This window comes from Balaenoptera ricei, chromosome 3, assembly GCF_028023285.1.
Source record: "Balaenoptera ricei isolate mBalRic1 chromosome 3, mBalRic1.hap2, whole genome shotgun sequence".
Classification (NCBI taxonomy): Eukaryota; Metazoa; Chordata; class Mammalia; order Artiodactyla; family Balaenopteridae; genus Balaenoptera; species Balaenoptera ricei.
In genome coordinates this window covers 180365962-180387795 of record NC_082641.1, presented here as the reverse complement: position 1 = coordinate 180387795, position 21834 = coordinate 180365962, and the positions used below count along the sequence as shown (strand labels likewise).

The following is a 21834-nucleotide window of genomic DNA, read 5'->3' as shown; positions in this document are numbered from 1 at the left end:
TGGGCACTGGGGACACAGTGGGGAACAAGACGTACAGGAGCAGCTGCCCTCTTGGACTCACAGCCCATGGTGGGCGAAGGACGCCACATAAAAGCAGGAAGTCAAAAACACTTGCACATGAATGTTCACAGCAGCATGATTTACAGTAGCTGAAATTGGAGACAACCCAAATGTCCATCAACCATGATGGATACACAAAATGTGGTCCCTCCACACACGGGAACGTCACTCAGCCGTGAAAAGAGGTGAAGCCCTGACACTCGCTACCACGTGGATGGACCCTGAGAACACGATGCTCAGTGAGAGAAGCCAGACACAGAAGGACACACGGTGTGTGATTCCACTGATGGGAAACGTCCAGAACAGGCAGATCCACTGAGACAGACAGTGGGTTCCTGGTCACTCGGGGAGGGGGAGTGACTAAGGGAGATGGGGTTGCTTTGTGGGTTTATGAGAATGTTCTGGAACTAGACAGAGGTGATGGGTGCACAGCTCTGAATGTACTTAATGTCACTGAACGGTACATTTTAATAGGGTTAAAATTCTACATTTATGTGTGTTGTACCACAATTTAAAAAGAAAGTTATTAAAGATGATTCAGTTAAATGTGAGATGTGTCAGGCAGTGGTGAGGCAGTCAAGGTCGGGGGAGCCTGCTGGGGAGGGGACCTATTTTACACGAAGGGCTCAGAGAAGGCTTCTCTGGGAGGGTGACATTCAACCAAGATCTCAAGGTAGGGGTGGATAAGGCGAACACGTGAGTTAAAATTTGGGTAGTGCCCAGACAGCGCCTGGCACAGGGAAACTGCCTTGTGAGAACTGGCTGCCCCGATGAGGATGATCTTAAACTCGACGTTTTGCCACCTCCCTGTGGGTTACGATGTTCCTGGCAGCGGGAATGGCTTGTGCAAAGGGCCTGGGGTTGGGATGCACTTGGCAAATCGGAGGCCAACAGGGCTGGAGTTGAAGGAGCCAGAGAGAGTGGTCAGAGTGGAGGTGGGACCCACAGAATGGCAGCTCTTGGCTTTGGGGGGTGGGGGGTGGGAGCAGTTCTTGTCCAGGCCCCCAGGGGGCAGCAGTGGCCGCAGGGAGCTCACAGCAGTGCCCAGCTCCCCAGCTGTCTGCCACCCAAGCCCCCTGCTTATGAGCTTTGTGTCCACCATTCATTGAGCAATTACTACCTGCCCAGGCCCATGACGGGAGGCTCGGGACCACAACATCCCGAGGAGGACAGGGTGGTGGCTCCCAGTGTCCAGGGGGAAGTGGCCGTGGCCACTTCCTGCTGACCCAGCTGGCCGGCTGCTGTCAGCACGCCCCTCCGCCCCACCCCCACCGGGGTTTCCTGTTTGTGCAGTGCTCGCCCAGCTCCATCTCCAGGGGACTCCCTGGCGGGCGGGGAGGAAGTGATTTCCTCTACCAGACGCTGGAGCTCCCCACGGGACCAGGCCAAGCGCCATGGCCCCCGCCGCCTGCCTTGAACATCTGGCTTGGAGGGAGGCGCCTGGGGATCACAGGAGGTCAAGGAGGACTCGGGTCACAGATGGCCAGTGAGGTGTGGCCTGGGGGCCTGTGAACCTCCTGGAACCATCCAGCCTCCCTGTGCATGCCTGTGACGGACCTTCCAACGGGGATGCCCTCACCCACTGGCTGTTTCTTCCTTTCTCCCTTTTCATCTCTCCTCCTTCCTTGCCCCTAATATACTATCCCTCTAGTTTCTCTTTTTCCCTCTGCTTCATCCTTCCTTCTCTCCTTTTTTGCTTTCTAGAAATGTTTTTTGAGCACCTAGTGTGTACCAGGTCCTGTTCTAGGTACTGAGGACACAGTAGTGATCAAAACAAACACCTCTGCCCTTGAGGAGGTGATGTTCCACTACGTGAGATAAACAAACACATTTGCAATCACTAAGCAACTAAGCAAATACATATGCAATCACTAACTTCCTCTAAAGGAAATAAAACAGAGGGCTGAGATTGAGAGTGACTGAGGCTGCTTGAGCTGAGGGGCTCAGGGAAGATCTTTCTGAGAGGGAGGCATTTGAGCTGAGACCTGGGTGATCTGGAGCGAGAGAAAGCAGTTAGCTGTCCAGATAGCGGGCACAGCACGTGCAGAGGCTCTGGGACAGGATGGTGCCTGGCGTGCTGGAGGAACAGCAAGGAGGCCTGTGTGTCTGGAACAGAGTGAGCGAGGGGGGGAAAGGGAGGAGGGGAGGGCAGGGAGGACTTGGGCTTTTACCCCCGGGAGGTGGGAGCCCTGGAGGGCTGTGGGCAGAGGGTGGGCGGGGCCTGACTCAGGTGCTCACGGGCACCCTCTGACCACTTCAGGGAGGACAGACTGTGGGAGGGAGTAGGCAGGGAACCAGAGTAGAAGCAGGGACTCTGAAGCTTCCAAATCCTCTCTGTCCTTCTGGCTCTGCTCCCACACCCGCAACATAGAACTGAGTTGTCCTACTCATCCACTCAATGTCCCATGAGACTGCAGGGCCCACCAGGGCCTCTCCCATGGGGGGAGCACCTCAGAGCCCAGACGCTGGAGCTCAGGGTCGTGGGTTCCAACCCCAGCTCCCTGGATGCCCCTGAGAAGGCCCATATTCCTCTCCGGACCTCAGTCCCTGCCTCTGCAAAATGGAACAACAGCAGCACCTACTCTACAGCATGGCTGGGAGGAGTGACTCAGGTGCTCACACAGGACCACACAGAACCCACAGGGGGCGCTCCGGAAACGATTCCTAAATAAAAGATGGGGATGGGCCCGTGCCCTCCACCCCTGCCACCTCCAGACTCACCCAGTGTGATGGGCTTGCTGTCCTCCTGGTCGGAGCCCATCCCCGCCCGGGGACTGCCGCTTTGCTCTGCATCTGCAAAGAGAGGGAGGGGGAGTTGGTGACATCGCAGGGACCCCCACTCAGGAGGGGAGGAGACATCAGCCCAGTGCTAGGCTGGGCCAGCGCCGTGGTCTGGAGCATGGCATGGCCCCCTCCCTGGCTGCTGCCCCAGGGGGTCATGGACGTCTGAGGTCACTAAGCGCCAGCCTGCCTGTGTCCTGAACCATGGCGAGAACCCGAGTGGAGGGGCTGGCTCAGTCGTGGGGAAGTGCTCTCTGAGCCTCAGTTTTCTCATCTGTCAAGTGAGGATAACTCATTTAATCCTGCCTCTGCCGTATGAGGTGGGAACCCTCATGCCCATTTCACAGACAGGAAAACAGAGGGCCAGAGAGGTGAGTCCCTGGCCCCTCGGGCCCCCTCCCCACCGCCTCTGCCTTCCGAGTCCTGGGGGCCCAGCCTGTGGTCTTGGGTTGCCACTCAGGATCCCCAGAGAGGGGGCCGAGGGGCATATTTCTGCAGCTGTGACATTTCCGGCCCCACCCGCCAGGCTTGGGGGCTCCCTCCCACCCCGGCGCCCGCCCCTCCATCTTATCTAAAAATAATCAGGCTCCTTGGCAGCCGGGTGAAGCAGACAGACGCTGAGCTCAGCGTTATTGGCTCCGGAGGCCTAGATGGAGGGCGAGTAGAGCCAGCCCCCTCTGCAGCCCTCACACCCTCCACCCCAGACTGCGGGGGGGGGGGAGGGAGAGGAAATGGACAAGCCCAGCCAGACAGGACCCCTAGCCCCCCCCCCCCATTTGTCTCTCAGGTCAAGGACAAAGGTGGCGGGAATCACCATCAAATGCCAGAGAAAGAGAATCAGGCCCCTCCCACCTGCCATACTCCAAGGCCCAGAGCTAATTGCTGTGTGACCTTAGGCAAGTCGCTTAACCTCCCTGAGCCTCAGAGTCTTCTCTTTCAAATGTGCGAAAGCATCTCACAGGCCTGACTGGGTTGCCAGGAGGTGGCAAGGAGCTGATACATATGAAGTGCTTAGGGCATACGGAGCTCTAGATCCATGGTAACATCCACCCCGTTATTATTATTACTGTTATTTTTAAGTCCCTAACATGACCACAAATGTGTTTTCTTGTTCTCATTTCATACTTTCCCTTAAATCATGAAGAGAGCCACAAATCTGGCATTGTTAGTGTACCCATTTTGTACACAAGGAAAAGGGAGGGTTAGAATGACGAAAAAGTGCCCCGCCCCACACCCCTTGCTGTTTTTTTTTACACAGTAGTGTATCATTTTATTTTATTTATTTATTTTTTGTCCGCACCGCTTGAGGGATCTTAGTTCCCTGACCAGGGATCAAACCCCTGCCCGCTGCGGTGGAAAAGCAGAGTCTTAACTCCTGGACCGCCAGGGAATTGCCCTGCCCCTTGTTGTTTTAATTCGGTAGCTAGTGCTTACATCCCGACATCCAGTACGGCGCTGGCGTGAGCCGCCTGGATTCTGCGATGAGACGCGCGTTCCCATCCCAGCTCTGGGAGCCTCCAAGGACACGTTGTCCCGGGGGACGGGGGTCACTTCCCCTGCTGGGGCCTCAGTGCACCCAGGGTTGCTTTGGGGATAATAATAATGATGATGACACTTCGCACAACAGCCACTGGACCCTCGCCGTCTGCCTGGCATCGCGCTTTTGCCTTTGCACACGCTGTGCGCTGAGCACCTACTGGCGGGCAAGACCCAGGGATGCTGTAAACAGCACAGGAGCGGCCCCACCTGCCTCAGTTTCCCCATCCACGATAGGAGCGGATGCAGGCAGCCCTCCTTGGCTGGGCTGAGCAGCCCCCGCGTGGCCGACTAGGCTGGGCAGGCTGGGCAGTGGTGAGAGGGCTGTGCCCGGCTCGGCCCCGCGCCCTGTGGCCGCTCCCGGGCTCGGGCAGCCAGCGGCCCCTTGGAGCCGGCCCGTCCTGCTTGGATGGCCGCATGGCTGGGCACGGGTGGCCACTGGGTTGGGAAGGGCCCAGCCCGGGCAGCCAGCCGTCGGGCTCCAGGCCTTGGGCACAGACCCTCTTCCGGAACCGGCACCCACACGGACTCAGCGGGCAACAGTGCCCGGCTGGCACTCAGGGGCCTACCCGAGAAGGGGGGTGTTTCTTGAGCGCCGCCTGTGTGCTTATGCTTTGGAACCAAGCAGCCCAGGCTGTGGGCCTCAGACGCCACCCCTCATCTCTCTGTGCCTCACTCCCCACATCTGTGAAATGGGCACAATTACAGACTCTCCCTCAGAGGCTGCTCGGGAGGGAAAAGGTGATAATGAATGCAATCAAGGGCCCCAAACAGTGGCTGACACGTAGTAAGCACTTCACCAACTGGAGGGAGGGTTTTATTACTATTATTGCTATCTCCTTGCTGTTTTTGTCTTGGGTGCTATTACTTTGTACCTTGAAAGCCATGGCCCTAGTCTACGGCTGGCTCTAGTTTGGAGCCCTTATTCACTGCTCTTGACCTCAGGCCAGCCATATCACCTGTCTGAGCCTCAGTTTCCTCATCTGTAAAATGGGACTATAATAAAACCCACCTCCCACGGTTTGTTGGGTCTCCAAGTCAGCTAATAACAAGTGTAAAAGGGTTGGTGCCAAGTTGATATTCAATACATGGTAGGTTTGGGGAGCAATTGTAAATGAGAGTGTGTTTTTAATTTTGGTTTCTAATTGATCATTGCTAGCATTTAGAAATGCGATTGGTTTGGGGGTGTTAATCTTGTATTCTGCAACCTTGCTGAACTCACATATTAGTTCTAAGAGTCTTTTTCTTTTTCTGGTAGATTCTTTGGGATTTTCTATGAAAACCATCATGTCGCTTGCAAATAGGGCAAGTTTTCTTTCTTTCTTCCTCATGTGTATGCCTCTGATTTCTTTTTCTTGGTTTATCGCACTGGCTAGGACTTCCAGAACCCTGTTGACTGGAAGTGGTGAGAGCAGGTGTCCTCGTCTTGCTTCTGATCTTAGGGGGAACCCATTCGGTCTCTCACCACTAAGAATAATGTTAGCTGTGGTTTCTGCAGATCCCTTTACTGGGCTGAAGAAGCTCTCTCTCTTTTTTCTCCTATACTCCCGGTAGTTCTTTTTAAATTGAAATAAGTGTAGTTTCTAAATAATATGATGCTGTAATTATACGCCATCTCATTAAAAATTGTTTTAATTTGATTTTTAGATTGTGTTGAAATATACATAACATAAACTTTACCATTTAACCATTTCTAAGTGTACAGTTTAGTGGCGTTAAGTACATTCATAGTATCTTGTGACCATCCCCGCCATCACCTCCAGAACTTTCTCATCTTTCCAAACTGAAACTCTGTCCCCATGAAACACTGACTCCCCACCCCTCCCCCAGCCCCTGGCCCCCACCATCTACTTCCTGTCTCTGTGGATGTGACTCCTCTGGGGACCCCCTGTGAGTGGAATCACACACTGTGTGTCCTTCTGTGTCTGGCTTCTCTCCCTGAGCATCGTGTCCTCAAGGTTCATCCATGTTGTAGCAGGTGTCAGAATCTCCTTCCTTTTTATTGTGCCATCTTACTTTTTTTTTTGGCCATGCCGCAGGCCATGTGGGATCTTAGTTCCCCCACCAGGGATTGAACCCCACCCCCTGCAGTGCAGAGAGCACAGAGTCTTAATGCTGGACCTCCACGGAAGTCCCTGCCATCTTATCTTTAATCACCTCTAAAACCTCGAACTATTTCTCACCCACCTGCTAACCACCTGCCTGTCATTTGGCTCCTGGAAACCCTTTCTTCTGGAGCTGTCCAGTATGGGAGCCCCGAGTCACATGCAACTTGAAATTTAAATTGGCTAAATTGAAATTAAATTTTCAGGACTTCAGCCGCACCAGTCACCTTTCAATACTCGACAGGCACACGTGGCTGGTGGCGACCGAATTGGACGGCACCGAATACGCCCACCATCACCACACAAAGTTCTATCGGGCTGAGCTGCTCTGGATGTTTCCATGAAAAATCAAGGGAAGAAAAAAAAAAAAAAAAGAGGACACCGATAATTCTTCCTCCTCCCATCTAGAGGCCCAGTCCTAAAATGGACCTTCCTTTGGTCTGAACAGATGGACCCAGAGTGTATAATGCTAAAGGCCAGCTAATGTCCAATGCCCCAAGATGCCCCAGACCCCAAGTGGGCAGCTTTCATTTGCTGAGTTTTTACTGTGTTAGGAGCGCCATAGCACTATCTGATTAAATTTACCCAACTGATGAGGTTGGTAAACTGAGGCCTAGCTCGGGGAGTCTATATCCCAAAGCTGATGTCAATTCAAAGAAATTGTCTGCCTAGCGCAGAGGTTCCTAACTGGGGTGATCCTGCACCCCAAGGCGATGTCTGGGGACATCTGTGTTTGTCACGACTGGGGGGAGCTCCTGGCATCGAGGGGGCGGGGACAGGGAGGCTGGTCTGGGATAGCCCCCCAGAGTCATCCGGCCCCCAGTGTCAGCAGTGCCGAGGCGGAGGGACTCTGTTCCAGATCCATCCATTCTCAGTAGGGGCAAAAACTGGTTCTTGGGGCGATGGAGGGGGCTAAAAATTTTTGCTCTTTTTATTTATAAAACATAGATAGATAGATACAGATACAGTATATAAATAGATATATAATATACCTGTGCTATTAAAATTTCATGAGGTGCAGTGATTAGGGAAAAAAACTGTCTAAAAGGGCTCTTTAGGGGGAGGCAATAATGAAAGAAAAGGGTCTTGTACAATTTTAAAGGGCTGTCAAAAGAGAAAGAAGAGTACGCAACAGAAACTGTAGGTGACCTACCAGGTCTAAAGCATTCACTTCACTGAAAGTCTGCCAACCTCTGCTGTGTGTCCTTGTGCAGGTACTTTGACATCTCTGAGCCTCCATTTCCTCATCCATAAATTAGAGCTGAACTGCACTACCGTTTACTTCTCTCCTTTGATCACTTGGCAAACTGATCGCTGAGCACCTCCAGGGTGCCATGTGTCTAACACGCAGCAGCAACCAAGATGGACACAATTCCCTGCTTTCGTGGCACTGACATCCTAATGGTGGAGTGACAGGCAATGAACAAGTAAGCAAATAAACCAGGAGTATAATTCCAGGCTGTGCCAGGTGCAAGGGAGGCCATGCAACCCAGAGATGTGAGTGGCAGCCCCTGGTGGGTGAGGGGCTGTGACTGGAGCTCCTGGGAGGGTCATCAAGGTCACACCGTGTGAAATGGTACATTCCAATAGTTAATACGTGGTGAGTCACTCCTTTGACTACGTTGAGCTACAAGTTTCCCCTCCACTGACTCATCTAATCTTCGAAACTCCCCCAAGAGGGATATGCGATTATCATCCCCATTTTCCAGATGGGGAAACTGAGGCACAAAGAGAGGCAGGCGACATATTCAAACTCAGGCAGCACCAGGTGGCACCGAAGGGCCCGGGATCAACCCCCAGACACCCCGAGGCCTCACAGTTGGGTCCTGTGCTTTTGACTAGGAGGTGTCCAGTGGGCCCTTGGAGGGGGGCTCAGTTGGTCCTGCCCCAACTCCAGGACCCCTTTCTTATCAGTGGTTTGGAGTGACCCCCTGTGTTTGGACCCTGTTGTCTGACCAGTCAGATAAAGGCCCCAGCTGGGGGTCCCCTGCTGCTCTGCTTTTGCCAAAGGTCCCTTCTGTCACTAATTGTGGTGCTGGGGACAGCTGGGGGCAGATAAATTGTTTGCATATCTCTGTTCCACTTATGCTGAAAAGCACCCCATGGAAGCAGAGCCCCCAGACCGTACTTTCCATGGGATCAGAGGCCCCAGACCCTGATGCACAGGCCAGGGAAATTTCAGAGCACCTCCACCTCACTGAGGTGGGAGCTGAGGTGTAGAGTGAGAAGATATGGGATGATGATGATGATAATAATAATAATAACAATAACAACAATAATAATGACAACTGCTAAGCACAGACAGCTTACCGAACACCAGATGTCAGGCTATGTATTTAACAGTTTCGTCTAACACCCTCCAGCAATCCTTGATCAAGGCTGACAACCATGGGTTACCCAGAGAGGGTAAGTAAGTTACCCAAGGCCATACAGCAAGGAAAGCTGATGGGCCGACCAGGTTTTATCTGCTCCTCTCAAAAATATATCCATGAAAACCATAATTCGAAAAGATACATGCACCCCAGTGTTCACTGCAACACTATTCACAGTAGCCAGGACACGGAAGCAATCTAAATGTCCATCAACGAAGGCATGGATAAAGAAGATGTGGTGTATATATATATATATATATATACACAATGGAATATCACTCAGCCATAAAAAAGAATGAAATAATGCCATTTGTAGCAACATGGATGGACCTAGAGATGATCATACTAAGTGAAGTAAGTCAGACAAAGACAAATATCATACGCTATCACTCATATGTGGAATCTAATTTTAAAAATGATATAAATGAACTTATTTACAAAACAGAAACAGACTCAAAGATTTCAAAAATGAACTTATGGCTACCAAAGGGGAAATGTGGTGGGGAGGGATAAATTAGGAGGTTGGGATTAACATACACATACTACTATATATAAAATAGATAACCAACAAGGACCTACTGCATAGCGCAGGAAACTGTACTCAATATTCTGTAATCATCTATATATGGGTAAAGAATCTGAAAAAGAATGAATATATGTATATGTATAACTGAATCACTTTGCTGTACACCTGAAACTAATGCAACACTGTAAATCAACTATACTCCAATAAGACTTACTTTTAAAAAAGGGGGGGAATATTCTTGAATGTCTTATTGAATTTTATATCATGTCCATCACCGGCTTTAAAACGTTTGCCTGTTAATGAGTTCTTTCCTGACCTGGTCGCTGTCCCCCAGATCCCCCACTGCCCATCCCTGAATACGTGGCTTTCTGCAGCCCTGCTTAGATCAGGCGTTCGATTTGGTGCTTTGTGCTGCTCAGAATACATTCCCGACCGCACGAGGAAGACATGAACAGGCCAGAGCAGGACCACGGAAACAAAATGCACGCTCTCAGCTGCCGAGTAGGGGATTTGGGGGATTTTCTATGGGTGTGCCTTGGGGGTGTCTGCAGACTCCACCCGAGCGCGTGGTTCATGGTCAAAAAGCATGAGCATCGCTGCGGGTTTCTCAGGGCAGCTGTTGGACTCCTCAAAGTCTTTCAAATGCACTGGGGTCGTGAAGAAGAGGCTCCAGGTTCCAAACTCGTATGACCTTGGGGCATCTTTTAGAAGCTGGAGTCATACCCTGAAACCTGGGTTGAAGCCCCAGCCCTGGCACAACCCGGCGTGTGACCTGGGACTAGTCAGGCCTCTCTCCCCTCTGAGCCTCAGCTTTCCCCGTCTGTAAAGTGGGCTTTCTCCATTGTTGCCTTACTTTATACGGGTGTGAGGTTGAAATCAGAGGAGCCCCGGGAGGGGAGGGGCCAATCACAAAGGGATAAATACTGTTTGGGTGACAGCATTTTTCCAAACTCAGAAGTTAAACGAACTTTGTCCCCCCTCTGCCCACAGCCCTCCAGGGCTCCCACTTCCCTGGGGGTAAAAGCCCAAGTCCTCCCCGTGGCCCACAGGGACCTGCACGACCTGCCCTGTCCCCTCTCTGCCCTCCCCTCCTCCCTCTCTTCCCCTCGCTCACTCTGCTCCAGCCACGTGGGCGTCCTCACTGTTCCTCCAGAACACCAGGCCTGGTCCTGCCCCAGGACCTTTGCACATGTGGTTCCCTCTGCCCACAACACGGTTCCTTCTGTATCTACGTGGCTCACATTCTCCCCTCACGCCGGGACCTTCCTGAAAGGTCTTTTTTCCCGAGACACACACAAAAGGCTCTCCAGCACGATGCATGAAGCACAGCTAACCACACTCATGCTAGTATAAGTGAGACTGGCCCCGGACAGCGGCTGTATTTCAAGTGACACCCTGGGTTGGCCTGGGACCAGTTTTCTCGACTTCCCAGGTCCGCCGGGTGTTCACAGGCAGCCGGAACGTCACCACCGCCTGTGGCCTTTCCCTCAAACAAACACATGACCATACCGACAATAGAAATGTAAACTGGATCCCATTGACGGAGTGTACAAACTGTTCTTTCCTGTCCGTGGCCACGAGCCCAAATTTGGTCTGTCCCAGCCCATGACAAAGGCGCCGCCGTGGCCTCCGGTCCAGCCCTTCCCGCCCCAGAGCACCCGCCCCCTTTGCCCCGGACAACTCCCTCCATCCTGGTTGCTGAGGCTCCCGCAGTTCCTAACTGGGAGATCCAGGCACCGCCCCAGCATTCATGTCCCAGATGTTTACCGACCACCTACCACTTGCCAGGCACTGGGGAAATGGCAGGGAGCCAAGGCGGGGGAGACAGACAGGAAACGAGCCGACAGAAGGAGCCCGAGATAATTTCGGTGGTTCTAAGTTCCACCGAGGCAATAAAACTGGGTGAGAGGACAGACAGTGGCTGGGGGTGGGGGAGGTGACTTTTGACGGAAAAGTCAGGCGAAACCTCTCTAAGGGCCTAGGGATGGGACGGAGCCAGCCATGGGGAGAGCTGAGGGCAGATGGCACAGCAAGTGCAAAGGCCCCGGGGCAGCAACAAACATGGGACGTTTGGGGAACAGAGAGAGCATGTGGCCCCAACACGTACACAAAGCAGGGAGACATGAGACCACTCAGGGCCCCGTGGGCCGCGTGGGAAGCTTGGGCTTTAGTCTCAAGGGCGATGATCTATGCTACATTTTAAAACGTCTCTGGTGATGAGGGTGTGGAGAAATTGGAACCTTCATGCACGGCTGACAGGAATGTAAAATGGTGCAGCCATAGCGGAAAATGGCTTGGCGGTCCCTCCAAAAGTTAAACATAGAATCACCAATGTGGCCCACGCCCACGTATACGCCCAAAAGAATTGAAAACAGATACTTGGCCACCCATGTTCACAGCAGCATGATTCATAGCAGCCATAGGTGGAAACACCCCAAATGTCCATCAGCAGGTGATGGACACACAAAATGTGGTCCATCCCTATAGTGGAATATTACTCAGCCTTAAAAAGGAAGGAGATTCTGACACTCGCTGCAGCATGGATGAACCTTGAAGACATGATGCTCAGTGAGATAAACCAGGCACAGAAGGACAAATACTGACTGATTCCACTCACAGGAGGTCCCTAGAGGACTCAAATCCATAGAGACAGGAAGTAGAATGGTGGGGGCCAGGGGCTGGGGGAGGGGGATGGGGAATCAGTGTTTCATGGGGACAGAGTTTCAGTTTGGGAAGATGAGAAAGTTCTGGAGATGGCTGGTGGGGATGGTTGCATGACAGTGTGAATGTACTTAATGCCACCGAGCTGTGCGCTTAAAAGTGGTTAAGATGGTGAATTTTATATTATATATATTTTACCACAATAAAGCGCGCGCACGCACACACACACACACACACATTAAAAAAGTCTGGCTGCTGAGTGAATTCTGGACTCTCAGAGGCTGGAAGTCCGGGGAGAGGGGTGGGCAAACATCCCGGTGGGCATAACAGCCTGGCCCAGGGTGATGGCCTGGGGTGTACGGAGGGGGGTCATATTTAATTTATTTTGGGGATTTACAAAGGACAGGACTTGCTGATACCACAATCGCACTTGTTTAAACCTGGCGGGATACGGGAGAGCCTAGGGTTCCCACTGGGGCCCAGCGGTGCGTCCGCTGGACCCGCCTCGGCTGCCACGGTGCGCTCGCCCGCAGGATTTCTCTTCCAACCTTAGCGGGCTTCCAAATGTAGCTGGCTCTGCCTTGCTGCCACGTCCGCCTCCCAACACCAGCCAGCTAGAGAGAGAACCAAAGCCAGGCCCTGGAATTCCCAGCTCCCCAGTGTCACCGGCCATTTTTAAACATCGCCGGCTGAGGTTCAACTTTCTCTGTCCTGGAAGGCCACGCCGTACACGCGACCCTGGCCTTCATCCTTCTCGCTCTTGCCATGAACCTTCCCTGCCCCTCTCGCTCTCAGGCAAACTCCAACCATCTCTCCAAGCCCGGTTCTAACGTCTCCTTCTCTGGAACACCCTCCCCTGGCCCCTTGTGCAAACCTTGTCCTAGTTCTCATCACACTGGACTGAGTCTGGGTCTTTAAACGTATGAAAGTCGCAAGTCCTCCCCAAGGCCCTGCACGACCTGCCCCGTCCCCTCCCTGCCCTCCCCTCCTCCCTCTCTCCCCCTGACTCACTCTGTTCCAGCCACACGGGCCTCCTCGCTGTTCCTCCAACATGCCAGGCAGAGTCCTGCCCCAGGGCCTTTGCACATGCTGTTCCCTGCCTGGAATGCCTTTCCTGCAAATGCCTGCCTGGTCTAGCTCCCTCTCTTGCCCAAGAGACCAAGGGGGGGATTATGTGTCCACAGGACCTGGGCTTGACGCTCTGGAAGTCTGGGTTTCATGTCCTCGTATCCCTTCTAAGAACTGTGACAAAGGATTCCCGTGTATGTCCAGCTATGTTACAACCTGTTTTGTGTCCTGAGTCTCCACCCCCATCCCATGTGAGTGTCTGTGCAAACCCAAGCATAAGGGGAAACGGTGATTCTTTCACTCAACACATGTATTGAGCACCTACTGTGTACCAGGCCCTGTCCTAGGATCCAGGGACACAGCAACGAACAAAACAGACACAAAGTTCTGCCGCATGAGGTTCATGGTCAAGGCTTCCTCCTGGTCATCTTGAGGAGGGCCAGGAGTTGAGTCACAGCACGAAGGCTTCAGGCTAGACTGAAGTTGGACTTCCCTGGTAGTGTAGCAGGAGGACGAGAACCGAAATTGTCCTGGGCTTCAAGCAATTCCAGTACAAACCCTGACTCTCCCTGGAGACACCCCGTCCTGCCCCTGCAGGCTCAAGACCGCAGGCCCGCAAGGCCAGCAATCACGAGAAATGGATGTCAGTCTCACCAATGCTGTGTGACCTCAGCAAAAGTACGTTCCTTCTCTGAGCCTCCACATCCTGGTACACGGGATCTAAAACCCCCAGGCGACACTCTTCCAAGGGCTGTTTGGACAAATCCAAGGGAAAAAAGCAAGATGCTAGACGTTCACGGCCTTCATCCGCCCCCGGGGGAAATCTGGATAAGGCGTCAGGGCCGAGAGGCAGAAGGCCACGGCCGGGGTGACCTCCCGGACGCCGGCCCCCGCCCGGGCCTCCCCCGCCTTGTCCTTCCTGACCCGCCGCGTTCCTCGAGTCTGGACCACACTTTCCATCTCCCTCTGCCCTGCCGCCGGCCGCCTGGGCCCCAGCCAACCTGCTTCGGAATCACTTTCAAAGAAAAGTTTCTTTTTTCTTCCCACCCGGCCTGGCTCTCACCCCCGCCTGCTCCGCGGCCTGGCTGCAGGCCCTGCCGGGCACTGGTGGACACCTCGGGCCAGCGGGTCAGGGCAGCGGCCGTCCACCGCCCCCCGCCGGCCCCAGCGCAGGCCCGGGCGGTGAACGCGCGGCCTTGGGCTGAACTTGGGGCGTCCGGCGGGCGCCAGGGGGGCTTTGGCACAGGTGGTTTGGGGGCGTCCGGGCCGAAAAGCCAGCAAGGAGGCCCCCATAGGCCGCGGGGCCCACTCTGAGGCCTGCAGGCCGGGACTCGTCCCACCCCGGCCGCTCTTGGCGGCCACGCCACCGATGACATCAGCGCTCTGGCGGCCATTTTCTCAACGCTCCCTCCCGGCTTCCAGATGCTTCTCTGGCCTTGGCGGCCATTTTGTAGGCGCGGGAGGAGCGGGCTGGCGGGGCCTGGAGCCCGGGCTCCCCTCCCGGGGTGGGGTGGGGGGGTGGCCATGGTTGTTGGGGGGGGGGGGGCTGGGGCGGCCTGCGCGGGTTAAAGGCACTTGTGCCAGGAGGGCAGCAGCCGTGCCAGGCGGGGGGAGGCGCCCGCCCGCTGCCACCCGAGCCCCGCGCTCCCCACCACCGCCGCCGCTCGGCACAAACCAGACTCCGGGTGGCACCAAGGATGTGAAAAACAAGGTTAAAAATACCCACACGCGCAACCTCGGCCCCCCCTCCCCCCTCCCGGTCCCCTCCAATGTCAAATGTGTCAGCGCCACCCGGGGAGGGGGGCAGACTTAAAATAACTCGCTGTTTACATTTGGAGCAAATTCTTGGCTTTGCCAGCAGCCAAGCCAAGGCCTCGGCCTGCCTCCCTGGCAGCCCGACCGGGGTGGTGGTGGGGGGGGGTGTTGGGGGGTGGGAGCCGGGGAGCCACATGTGCCCACGGGCTAAGTGCTCACGTGTGGCCGCAGGAGGGGACGCGGCCCCGGAAGCCGTCTGCGGCCACGCGGTGGATGGAGGCGGCGGAAGCCCGCAGCATCCCCCCTGCCAGGGACGGGGTGGGGGCACCCGGCCGGCCAGCCAGGGGCTGCCGAGGAGACCGGCCCCTCCCAGCTTCCCTTCCTTCTGAAGTTTCTCCGGCTGCGTCACCAGCGCGGCAGCCCCGCGGGAGTCGGGGGTGGGGTGGGGGGGAAGGCCGGAGGCTGGCAGCCAGGCCAGGGAGGCGGGCACCAAGGGGAGGGCTCCAGAGCAGGGCAGGGTCCCGACCGGAGCTGTGTGCCCTCGGGCCAGCCCTGCCCCTCTCTGGGCTAAGATGGGTTCCCTCCCAGTGTTGCCCGGAGGGGTTTCTGGAGAGCCTGCCTGCTTAGTACCTCAGTTTCCTTCTCTGCAGAAAGTAGGTTTTGAGCTGCAAGCAGATTGCTGGGCGCTCCGCTTTACAGACGGGGTCAGAGATCGGAAGGGGCTCGCCCCAGGTCTCACGCCAGTGAGTGGACAAGCGGATGGCGACTCAGTTACTCTGGTTCCAGCGCCCACGTTTTTAACCCGCTGCCTGGAATGCAGGAGGAGGGTGGAGACTAGAGGGCCCAAGCCCGGAGGGAGGGTTAGTGGGAGACTTTTCTCCTCCCCTGGGCTTCCTCTCTTCCCTGAGCCTGGCATGCAGTCGGTGCTCAAGCAATGCTTACACATAGCTGGCAGTCGACAGATGTCTGCAGACAAGTGAGTGCGATTATTCCAGCAGAGCCTGGCACACACAGCACCCAATACATGCCTGTTGCATGAATAATTGGGATGATCCTGATAGGGCCTGGCATACAACAGGTGCAAAATAAATGCTTGCCAGACAAAGGAATCTGAGGAATGTTGGGAAAACTGGGGGATATTCAGAGGGAAAGACCAGGTTTAAGGGCGTGCACTCCAACCAGTGGTGATACAAGGGATTTCTACAACAGGCCGAGGGCAGGGTATAGAATATCACCTAAGCATTGCCTATCTCGGGGCCCCCTTCATTGTTTGAGGATCAGCAGAAATCCTCTTTTGGGAAGCCCACCCAACTGCTCCAGGTCCTGGATATCAGAGGGCAGGACCTCTGGGCAGGAGGAACCCAAGAAAATAACAGAAACCTGGCCTGGGGGCCCAGGAGGACTTCCTGGAGGAGGTGACATTGGAGCTGGGGCCTTGATGTCTGAGTAGGAGTTTGCCAGGCACAGAAGGGGCTTGTAGGGAGAGAGAACAGTGTATGAAAATGATAATAATCATAACTTCCATTTACTGAGAGCTTATATTGCCAGGAGCTACATATAATCCTAGGAGCTACATACAGATTTACAGAGGGGCAGAGGAGGCCTCAGGGAGGTTAGGCAATTGGGCCAAGTGCACAAAGCTGGGACTCGACCCACGCAGACAGACTTGGCCGCACCACCTGCTGCCTCACTGAACGTGTCTGGGTCTGGCAGAGGCTAGGCAGGCACATGGTAGGTATGCAGCAAAGACAGACAGCCCTGGCTGTCTGGGGTGGGCCAGACTGTCCAGCTCCAGCCCTTCTACAGGGCAGAGGAGGACAGGCCTGCTCCAACCAGACAGGGCTGCAGTTTCCAGGCAGAGGGGTCTTGGCTCCTACTGCCCCCTCCTTGGCCAGAAGGGCCCCAGCTAACCCAGGAGCCTCTAGGAATCTCCTCCTCAGCCAGCACCTAAGGGGAACTGGGTGATGGGGATGGGGGGAGACCAAAGACCCCCCCCATAGGTCATGCCAGTACCCCAGGAAGAAGGTGTCTAGACTGGCCAGATAAATCCTTGCAGCCTCTCCTGGGTGTCCAGTAATTCCTACTGACCCCCGCAGTGTGCCTATTTCACGGATTTGGAAACTGAGGCCCTCTGAATGGCTTGAAGCCAGGCCATCTGTTCCAGGGGCATCTCCTTGCCCGACTGGCTGTGTGACTCCAGGCTAAGCACCCCCATTCTCTCTGGATCTCAGTTTCCCCAGGTGTCACACGGGGCTGGGACAGTGTGCTAGCAGCCTACATGCTTTTCTGTGCTGGCCTTTGACCAGGTGTCACAGGGGTTCTGTGACTGTGGTCCCATTTTGCAGGGACAAAACAGGGGCTCAGTCGCGGGGACTCAGTTAGTTGCCCAGTGGCTCATCTCAGTGAGTACCGTGGGTTTCCACATGCCTGCCTCCCATGCCGGGGGGGCTCCCTCACTCCCAAGCCTCCTGCACTATTGCTGCTGGTCACTGAATGGGCACCTACTGTGTGCCAGTGCTCCTGGAACCCACCGAGCAGTTACAGATGATCATTCCCATTTCACAGATGAGGAAACTGAGGTGCAGGGCGGGGCAGATGCCAGCCCAAGCTCACCTGACGAGATGGGGAATAAAAACGGGAACAATGCAGCCACGCAGGTGGAACACCCAGCTTGGGGCTGGGCACCCGGCAGTTGCCCGCACAGCCCGCCCAGAGCCCCGCGGGCCACCCAGGCACCAGAGCCCTACCCCAGCTTGCCCGCAAACAATGTCCTGACTCCAGTAGGGGCCCTGGGTGTGACCGGGGGCCCTGCGCTTGCCCGCCCCTCCTTTCCCTGCCTAGGTCCAAGTAGGAGGTAAGGGGGCCAGCGCCAGCCTCCGAAGGGGCCCCATAATCCAGGTGACCAACGTGCCCTGTCCTGCTCCACCCAAGCTGACCACTGCCACTGAATTCTCACGCTTGTGGAATCAGCCTCTGCCTGGCTGGCCCCCACTGTCGCCCGCCTATGCCTGAACCAGTGCGGTGGCCTCAGCCCTGGTCTCTCAACTCCCACCCTCACCCCCCACAGTCTGTCCTCCCCACAGTGGCCAGAGGGCGCCTGTGAGCACCTGAGTCAGGCCCCGCCCCCTCCTCTGCCCACAGCCCTCCAGGGCTCCCACCTCCCTAGGTGTAAAAGCCCAAGTCCCTGCCCTCCCCTCCTCCCTTTATCCCCCTCCCTCACTCTGCTCCAGCCGCTAGGGCCACCTGGCTGTTCCTCCAACACACCAGGTCCTGCCCCAGGGCCTTTGCATAGGCTGTGCCCTCTGCTCCTTCCCCACTTATTCACACAACTGCTTCCTCTTCACCCTCAGGTCTCAGCTCAAATGTCAAGTCCTCAGACAGTCCCTCCCCAAATAGCCCACCACTCTCTATTCCTTGCCTTTCTTTATTTTTCTCAATAGCCCTTATCACGAACTTGTTCTTTGTCCATCTCCCCCACCAGACTGTGAGCCCCGCAAGGCCTGGAATTTTGTCTGTCTTGTTCGCAGTACAGGGCTTGGCACACAGTAAGCGCTTAATAAATATTTATTGACTACCAAGAAGCTGTACTGGCTGAGTGTGTGCTCGATGCCATCTTAACCCTTCGCATGTCTGAATTCATTTCCCTCTCAGTAACCTAGAGAGGCAAGCATATTTTACAGATGGGGAAACCAAGGCCCAGAGAGGATCGCCATTTGCCTGAGGTCACACAGCGAGCAGGTGGCGGGGCCAGCACCCCCGTTATGCCCCACTGCCTTCCTTCACTGACACCACCCCCCTTGCCCAGATGGGGAAACTAAGGCTCAGGGAGAAAAGGGACTAGCCGAGGGTCAGAAGCAGAGTGGGCTTTGTGCCTCCTGGGAAAGAACAGAGTGATGATAAACAACATCAACAGCAATAATAATAATGACGGCAATGATGGCGCTGATGGGTACAGAATCGGCCAGAGTTTATAAGGCTCCCCTCCGTGGGTTGGCACAGGGCCCTGGAGGGGAGACTCGGGAGACACCAGCCCCTTTAAGAGCTTCCCCCTCCCCAGCTGGGGCTGGCCCGGCCTCCCCTTATGTAAGCAGGCCAGCTGCCCTTGCATAACCTGGTTACATAAGGAAGCAGGGAACAGGCTTGTCCATCCGGCAGCAACCTGTCCCGGGCTGTCTGTGGGGCCGGCCTGGGGCACAGGAGCGCCGAGGCCGCCCAGAGTGGCTACCGGGTGCAGCCCCGTTCGAGGCCCTCTGGGTTGGCTCCTACCTGGGGGACGCCCGGAACTCCCAGCCACAGCATCCTCAGGGCGGGAGAAGTGAAAGGCTTCTAGCCTGAAAGTGGGCAGGGGCGGTTCCCGTTGCTCTGAAGGGGAAACTGAGGCCCAGAGACGGCAAGCGAGCAACCTGAAGCTTCACAGCCCCAAGCGGAGGGTGGAGGTGGCAGAGTTGGGTGAAGTCTGGGCTGCGTAGCCTCAGCCAGAGCCTTACCGCTCAGCTCCTCCGTAAAATGGGGCTACATAATTGCACGATGGGCACAGAAGAGCGCCGACTGTGTACTAAACCTGGCCCAGATACTATTCCATCTGCCCAACGACACCCCCCCCACCCCGCCCCCGCCGGGTGGGCACAAGGAGCTGCAGATACAGATGGGGAAACGGCGGCCAAGACAGGAGAAGGAATTTGTGCCAGATGAAACCCAAGCCCCACCATGCACACACAGCCCCAGGGCCACCGTCTGATCACGTGGGGCTGGGATGTCCAGGTGCGGTGCTCCCCCGCATGTATGCACTTCAGTTCCTCCATCCTTGGGAGGCTGGGGGGTGGGGCTTGAGAGCGAAGCGGCCCCCTCTTTTCCCCTCTCTCTGGGCGCTGGCTCTTTAAGACAGCAGGCTGCCAGAGCTTGTCCCGGGGTGACCCTAAGGGGAGGGTGTGGTCAGGAACAAGGGGCCCATTCAGCTGCTGTTGCTGCCTCCGGGCAGCCCACAGGCTGCCCGGAGGCGGTGAGGGGAGGAGACTGGCCTAGACCAGGAGAGACTGGGGCTGGGCAGAGACAGGGACTGAGAGAGACAAAGAGACGGAGAAAGAGATCCAGAGACAGAGACTGAAAGGGAACACGTGACCTTGGCTGCATCTCTCGCCTTCCTGGTTTCCCCATGTCGAGGGTTTGAGGCTAGCCACCCCCCTCACCGGGCCCCGGCCAGGCTGCAGCCCCCAAAGGTGCTCCTTGATCCAGCTGAACCTGGCATCCACTCACCAGCACCAAAATCCTCTAGGCCCAAAGGAGGGGTCCTGGGACATTCTGGGGGAGGTCCCTGACACACCCCAAACAGCCCCTTCCCAGGGGACCGTTGTAGGCCCTCAGATCTGCCCTCAGACCTGGGTTTGAATCCAGATGCTACCTTTTAGCTGTGTGACCTCAGGTTGGTGTCTTAACCTCTCTGGGTCTCAATTTTCCCATGTGATAAATGCGGTTCATGATAATCTCTACCTTTGTGGAATTAAGGTGAAACGAAATGGTACTAACAATTCCTGACATTTACTGAGAATTTAATTTAGTTAAGCCCTCAATATGCCTGCAGTTCCCCCATAAATGCACCCCAACACCCCAAACACAGACAGACAACCCCTGCCTCCTGCCAAATGTCACAATCCCCAACTACAGCCGCTGCCTTCCAGCGAGGACCTACTAAGCGCTCCCTCCCCACAACAGCCCCACAAGCGCCTCTGGAAACACACGCAGGGTTCCATGTCCAAACATCTAATAAATAACAGACGTTTACTGGGGATTAAACAAAGTCCTGATTCTTATTCCTGGGCCCCCCTAGTCCCAGGTTCTCATAGTCATGTATCCTCACAAACTGCTCCCAAACCTTTTCCCACAACAGGGCCCCCATCCACCTTGCTGCCCCCAAGCACGCAGCCCCTGACTCAGCCAGTCTGCAAAAAGCCTCAAAAAAATGAAAATTGACCTCCTTCTCCCTCTGCAGGCATCTTTTCTGTAATGTTCTGCTCAGTCACCCGGGGTCTGAGGACAGGCTTACTCGACTCTGACCTGAACTTTCTGGATCCCTGCCTCAGAGAATTCTAGAACCTGCCCTGGATGTTCTAGAACCCAGCTCGAGAACATTCTAGAGCTTGTCCTTGGCCGTGTGAAAACCCAACGAGTGGAATTCTGGAAACTGTCGTCCATGGTCACGAATACACTTAAGGGCTTCTTGGATATTGACGAAACCAATACTTGATTGGATAATTGATGATTGATTTGGGAGTTTTAGAATCGGTCCTCACATTCTCAAGAACCCAACTTGGGAGATTTGAGATCTGCCTTGGAATTCTCTGGAACGCAGATGCTCTAGTGCTGACACGGCATCCACTGGCCACGTGTGGCGTTGAGCGCCTGAAATGTGGCCAGTCTGAAACACACAGTGAATCTCAAAGACTTAGGACAAAAAAGAAGGTGAAACATCTCAATAAATTTTTCATATTGATTATGTGTCGAAATGACAATATTTTGGATGTCCTGGGTTAAACAGAATAGGCTGTTAAAATTAATTTCCCCTGTAGGTTTATACTTTTAAGTGTGGATACCAGAAAAATTACCTGTATGGCTCGAGTTGTATTTCTACTGAATTGTGCTGCTCTGAACCCACCCGGGAGAATTCTAGAATTGTCAGATGGTAAAGATCCCAGCTCTGAAGCGTCTAGAACTCAGGCCTTGGAAATTCCAGAACTTGTCCCTTGGAGGATCTAGAGCAGACCTCAGCTCTGGCAATCTAGAGCACCACCAGCCACAGCCCCCCCCCACCCCGCCCTGGGCCTTGAAAACCCTTTCCCATTTGCAAGCCATTTACCGTGAAGTACCAGGGTCTCCCATCCTGGCACCCATCCAAGTCAGCCTGGGACAGAAGATGGGACAGAATGGACCAGAGGAAGGGCCCTTACTGGGCCGGCCTGGGCAATGCCCCGCCCCT

At 55.0% G+C, this 21834-nt stretch overlaps 1 protein-coding gene across 5 annotated transcripts in view; it reads right to left on the bottom strand.

Annotated features, from left to right (window-relative positions):
* Nucleotides 1-21834, bottom strand: part of NFIC (nuclear factor I C) — a 64981-nt gene that overhangs the window by 19611 nt on the left and 23536 nt on the right. For all 5 annotated transcript variants that reach the window (XM_059918797.1, XM_059918796.1, XM_059918801.1 and 2 more), the window contains exon 3: nucleotides 2782-2853. In XM_059918797.1, coding sequence (XP_059774780.1) covers nucleotides 2782-2853 — 72 coding nt within the window. The remainder of the gene's footprint in view (nucleotides 1-2781; nucleotides 2854-21834) is intronic.